This window comes from Halyomorpha halys, unplaced genomic scaffold (assembly GCF_000696795.3).
Source record: "Halyomorpha halys isolate HHAL.00 unplaced genomic scaffold, Hhal_1.1 Scaffold294.1, whole genome shotgun sequence".
In the NCBI taxonomy this organism is placed as follows: Eukaryota; Metazoa; Arthropoda; class Insecta; order Hemiptera; family Pentatomidae; genus Halyomorpha; species Halyomorpha halys.
Window position 1 is genome coordinate 58,312 of NW_027113117.1, and position 6,592 is coordinate 64,903.

A 6,592-nucleotide genomic window follows, 5' to 3' on the forward strand; every position below is an offset into this window, starting at 1 on the left:
TTAACTTTATATTTTTATTTCCTTAATTATGTGATTTTACTTGCATGTTTAATACCCTACATATACTTTTTATTTCTCACTTCTTCATGACTTTATTTTTATCCATTTTCATTAAGTACAGTTATTTGCTTTAATCATTCTATATATCCCTTTATTCGATGGTTGTGATCTTGTTTTTTGTTTTTAGCCCTGATGAAGGCTGAAAATTCTGGCCGAAACTTTGGCACTAATAAATACGTTTTATTTACTTATTTGTGTTATTTTCTGACCGCAATCCAAACCATCTTCTCCTCATATAAATAATAATAAACGTTAATTACACTATTGTAGTGTTTTTTAAAAATATTTCTAGGGAAGAATCTTTTGTTGACTACATTTTGTGTTTATGATAAGTATTTTGTTGCCAAATTTCACAGCTAACTTTTACTTCAAATTCAGCGTCGGTTACCTTAACAAGGAGAGACAGCGGAATATCGGAACAAAGTCAAAGATGAATCCATAAATCCTCGGTGTTGAAGGACTTTAGCTATCACCCACTACTTGTTGATCTGCCTCCATCGCTCTTCCCTTATTTAATTACAACTAAATGTTACAATTTATTAAAAAAAAAAGTGTGTTGCCAAATTAATTTTAAAACTCTTGAACAATTTATTTTCGTTTCTTCATTTTCTCACTACCTTGTCCTGTATTATACCTATTACAAATCTATTTAACTCAAACATAATAGAATACATGGATTTAACATAACATTGACATAAAACTTTGTATTTGTTGTGGCCAATGAATATCTCATGTATGGAGGCAAGGAGGTTAAGTTGGGCGGGACATACGGTTTGAAACAATCCATAAGGACGCTTCTTCACGGCAAAGAACGCCAAAATAGTTGACAAGAGACAACGTGGGGGTCAAAAACTAGATGGAATCAACAAAGAGCTGCATGCAGAAAACTAGAAAACAGTAGTCCAAGAAAGGCAGGCGTAAGGAAGGTTAATTGGGGTGGCAAAAGATCTACTTGGTCTGTAGAACCAACCAAAAAAAAAAGTAATACATTTTGAATACTCATCTTTTCGATCCAATGTAGTGTGTTCTATATTCTACTCTATTTAATTGAGAAAAAAAATTGATTTGTATTTCAAAGTTCATGAATAAAAATATATAAGCAGGCATGTATAAAGTGCTCACAAATTGAAGTGTACTACATACAAAAATTTAGATAGAAATAAAGTTTAATAATTTATATTGTTTATTCGGATTAATGGGTTTGATAAAACGATTTATTTATTAAGAATTAAGAAAAAATCGAATTAAGAAAAAATTGTTTATTTTGCATTTTTAAATTTCATTCATACGGGGCTCTACCAAACTATCAAATTCCTCCCGTATCATTGGATGCCTTAAAATCCAAAATCCTTGATGCACCTTATTACGTTAGAAATAAACTCACAAAGACCTTAACATCCCATTCGTTGCAGATTTGGCCCAAAATAGATATGCGTCTTTTCATTGCAAACTCCTTACCCATCCTAATCCATTAATTCTTAATCTTTCATCCTTAACAATCTCTGATAATCCTCCGAGGCGTTTGAAAAGAAAATGGCCACGGGACTTTCTAATTTAAATTAATGCTTGAAGTACCACCAATGGATGGTTCCTTCCCACGATTTTTAAGTGTATATGAAACATACAACATATTTACTTATTGTATTTATTATTTGTACAGTTGTAAATCACATTAAATAAATAATTAAAAGAAAAAATTCTTTCGTTGGGTGTTAAACCTCCTGTGCTTCACATATAAGATTTATTTCGTTATTTTATAATTACTTTAAGACTCGAAATATAATATTAGGGCAAAGAAGTTCAATCCACAATTAATGTATCTGTAAGTGCATACAAATAATCCGTATATAACGAATTAGTACAAGACCCGGTAGAAAAAAAGCCAGTTATTTTACTCTAATTCTTATCTCGTTAATAAAAACTATATATAATTAGTAGTAAAAATATACTTAGAGAGAATATAAAATGGTGGCTGTTTCAAACCGTTTAAAAAAATAATTAATTTTTCATTTGGGTTCTATTTTAAAACTACCAACAACGCAAGAAAACCTAAGAGAAAATCATTTAAAGTAGAATGAATTTCATAAAATATGAGCCCTAATAGAGTTATTTAGGTTCAATAATTCCCGAGATAGCTTTTTAAAAAGCAACATTTCATAAAAAAATCCATTTAATATTTAACAGTCCAGTAGTTAGTGAATTTATTGTGGGAAATCTATATTTCAGGAAACATTAGACGTACAGATGTCTATAATTACTCAAATTAAAGTTAAGCTATAAAATAGTTTATGAGGTTTAATTAATTAGTATTTTTTAACGTTTTAAAATACCCACCATTTTTTATTCCGCCTACCTAGGCAGACTCGTCAATTTTCACTAATAATACTACATAGTTGTCATTAAATCAGAAATTGGATTGAAATAACTTTTTTTGACCGTGGTTCTGGTACTATAACTATCGTTGTAGCTTATCTAAAACATGCTCAATCGGATTAATGTAGTATGAACAAGTATAGTCATTTTATATGCCTTGTTCACCTACATAGTGTTGAACCATCTTTCTTTAATAAAGTTAAGGATTATTATATAATATAAAATGGTGGTTTCCCTCACTCTTTGTGATATAGGAAAAATAACAGAGCATGCAGCATTGGCCAAGAAAAGCAATATATTGGAAGGAATTTAGAGCAACCTAATTTTAGATTATTTTTTCACATAGGACTTTCGTGCTAAATATCATATATGAAAGATGGAACCAAGATGATTTCCAAGTTTTTGAATCTATATTGTTAGTAACTTCATGTTCAACATCAAGTTAAAGAATGTAAAATAATTGACTATAATCAGATTATGGTATTATGCAGATTTACAGGAAAGTGGATAATCATAATAAATAATTATTTTATTTTTGAAATGAAGATAAATGTGCAAATAAATAAGTATTATGTCTTCTTCTTCTTAGTATTGAGGAGCATATCTGAGTATCCTGGTGATGGCTTCAGGACTATAGGAGTACACGGGTCCTTCGATGGGCTGTACCTCCGAGTACTGTATTACTGCCTGCTGTGCCCCACTGTTAGTTGCCTCCTACCTCCTGTACTGCTGTACCTCTCCTGTCAACGGCACTGGTAGGTACCTCACAATAGGTGTCTCTTCTGCGGGTTCTTGTCTGTACTGGCTGCTAGGGGATGGGTACTGGAACTGGTCTTCCAGGGGCAAGTACCTCACGTTCACTGGTGTGCTTTGTTGTTGGTTGTACTGTGCTGCAGCTGAGGCCTGTTGACAGAGAGAATAATATGAATTAAATTCAGTATTAATAAAATAAAAAAAAAATCAGTATAAGATATCTCACTTGAAATTCCTGGTTGCTCTGCTGATAGAACTGTTGTCTATCCTGAGTGTCTTCAAGGGGTAGATATCTCACGTTGACAGGGCTGCTCTGTTGTTGATTGTATTGGGCTGAGGGCTGTGGGCGGAGATTAATAGTATTAGCTAAATAATATTTCGGATTATTAAAAATAAATCCCAATCAAAGTATATCACCTGAAAATTCTGAATCTGCTGTTTGCTGTAACCTCGCAGAGCCTGGATCCGTTCCTGAGGAACTTCTACGAAGTAGACTCCTCGCCTCTCTGCGAACTCTGGGCTAAGGATCTCTGGGGTCTGTGGTTGTTGATTGTAATAATTTTTGGTTGTATACTGGTTAAAATTCTGTAAAAAAAAAATCTCTAATGATCATATTCTATGATTATTTTTTGTTCTATGATATCCTGACTAATTGTAAATCCTCAAAAAATTTTATGAATTGAGATGGTGAAATTATATGTGATATGATAAAAATCAGTGATTGCCAATTGAAGCTAGGCATCATCGAGTAGGCAGACTACATCAAAGTAAGAATGGGAAGTTCCTACTCAAGATTATCAAGTGTTCTAAAACTTTCATCATATTTACTTATTATATTTATTTTTGTAAAGTTTTAAATTTCAATAAATAAATATTATTATTTTTTAAATATAAAATCGCTCAATCCCAAACTGTGCATTCAATTTTATTAATATTTTTTCGACACGTAAAAATCAACCCGCCATTACTGTTTTGGCTTTTTACAAGAACATACACTGGGCCTATCTGCTCAATACAAGTGTTATTTTAATTTATTAATTTTTTTAGTTTTCATTGTTATTTAAGAAATCATCTATAATGGGTTATATTCCTTATAGTTCTTGTACAGTACCTAATTGGAAAATAAAAACTTCCATAACTTGTTTGTCCAAGGGCCAAAAAATGTTAAAACATTTGGTTATAGTTGGCAAGAAGGGATACACAATTATAATCAAATATAAATGATATATTATATTTTTATAAATATCACTTCGATTCAAGTATAATGCAAGATGCAAATTGTATGTTCATTAGAGATTTTTTTTTTCTATGTCATTAAATACCAGAGTTGGGCAAATATTATTCGAATGACGAGAGACGAATACTTTTTTATACCTGAATTTTCTACTCGAATAATCAATTATTCTTACAAAAACATATGATTAACCATCCGAATACTTTTTCAGTCGTCATTATTTTACACGAATAATCAATTATTCGTACAAAACATATGATTAACCATCCGATTACTTTTTTATTCGTCATTATTTTACACGAATAATCAATTATTCGGACAAAACAATTCGAATACTTTTATATACGTCCATTTTATAAAAAAATAATCTCTTATTCGAAAAAATTAAATGATTAACCATCCGAATACGTTTGTATTTGTATAAAGACGACATTTTTTGTCTTACTGCTATACATATATATATTTTATTATCGCGTATATATTTATTTTAACTTTCTTGATTTCTAACATGTTAGGGTCCTTTATATGTTATGAGATATGCAGAATATGAAAATACTATCGATTTATTTTAACTTTTCCGATTTCTAGCTTGTTAGGGCCTCTTTACGTTTGGAGATATGCTGACTTCTTATCTTAGCTAAAATAAATCAATACGTGATACGAAAATCGATATCATTTTCATATTCTACATGCCTCAGAACGTTTAAAGGTACCAAAAATGTTAGAAATCAAGAAAGTTCATATAAATTGATACGCGATCTTAAAATCGATAGTATTTTCATATTATACGCATCTCAAAACATATAAAGTGACCCTAATGTTTTCGGGATCAAGAAAGTTAAAATAAATCGAAACGCGATAATTAAATCGATACGCGATCTTAAAATCAATAGCATTTTCATTTTTGGCAAATATTTAAACATATAAAGAGACCCTAACACGTTAGAAATGAGAAAAGTTCATAAAAATCGATAAGCAATCACAAAATCATTGTTACATTCCTCAGAACGTATAAAGGGACCGTAACATGTTAGAAATCAAGAAAGTTAAAATAAATCGATACGCGATGTTAAAATCGATAGCATTTTCGTTTTGTACTCCTCTGAATGTGTGAAATAGAACCCTCATACATTAGAAATTGAATGTGGGAAATTAATAAGAGAATTAAAAAAAAAATCAAATTTTGATTCAAATGATATGTATTCGACTAATTTTGTATTCGAATAATTTTTCATTCAACTAATTTTTTATTCAATAGAAATAGTATATTAAATATTCGAATAAAAAAGTATTCGGATTGTTTAGTCGTATTTTTATTGGAATTAAAATGTATTCGTCTCTCGTCAATCGAATAAAAACTTCGAATAAAAAGGTATTAGTCTTTTGTCAATCGAATAATTTTTGCTCTCTTAAATACACTAATGTGGAGCATTTAAAACTCAGGGTTTAAATTGGAGTCAGTTAAATGCACTATTAAGTAGTTTATAATGTTGTTTAAGTTTCTTGTAATACTTCAGGAGATATTGTCAATAAATTTAAAAATTTAAGGGCCATTTTGAAAAATCTGCTACATAAGGGCTACGGACCTCCAAACATTTTTATATAAGAATATGTTTAAATAAATTAATTTAAGGTACAGCTTATTTTTATAGTACTTAAGATATTTTTACTGGAATAATACTCACCGATACAGAGGGTGCCGGCTTAGGGAGGACGAGGAGTCCCCTCTGGGTCCCAGGAGTTGGCCCCCCGCTAGCAATATCTCTCGCCAAGCAACTTGCCAAGTATGGCAATAGCAAGATCAATACCTGAAACAAGTTATACCTTTCGATTAATTTTTTATAAAATTATAAAGCATTAAAAAATAAATCTAAAAAATGAGCTAAATCCCATAAAAAAGACAAAAATCATCTTTTTTATCCTCCAATCCTATTTCCTGGTCCAAAATTAAAACACAGGTTTCCAATTAAACTTTGGTCAATGATCTTTTTTAAATCTAGTCATATTATACTTATGAAAGTAGACATTATAAATTTAAATTTTAGGAACTTTTAACTCTATTCTTTTATTTTATATTTCTGTTTCTAGCATTATAAATTTCAAATATTTATAGTATAGTTTATTTATATTTATAGTTTAAGTATTATTCAGCTTAATAAGACGAAAAAAGGA

General features: G+C 30.1%; 2 protein-coding genes across 2 annotated transcripts in view; both read right to left on the bottom strand.

Annotated features, from left to right (window-relative positions):
- The window catches only part of LOC106680850 (vacuolar protein-sorting-associated protein 36), a 133,144-nt gene that overhangs the window by 53,692 nt on the left and 72,860 nt on the right, over nt 1-6,592 (bottom strand). The window lies entirely within an intron of this gene.
- LOC106680854 (uncharacterized) overlaps nt 2,940-6,592 on the bottom strand; it is an 11,335-nt gene continuing 7,682 nt past the window's right edge. Inside the window, exons 2-5 of the mRNA XM_014420839.3 lie at nt 6,106-6,228; nt 3,604-3,771; nt 3,413-3,526; nt 2,940-3,336 (exon numbers count right to left, since the gene is read on the bottom strand). Of these exons, the coding sequence (XP_014276325.1) occupies nt 3,148-3,336; nt 3,413-3,526; nt 3,604-3,771; nt 6,106-6,228 (594 nt within the window). The 3' untranslated portion in view covers nt 2,940-3,147. The remainder of the gene's footprint in view (nt 3,337-3,412; nt 3,527-3,603; nt 3,772-6,105; nt 6,229-6,592) is intronic.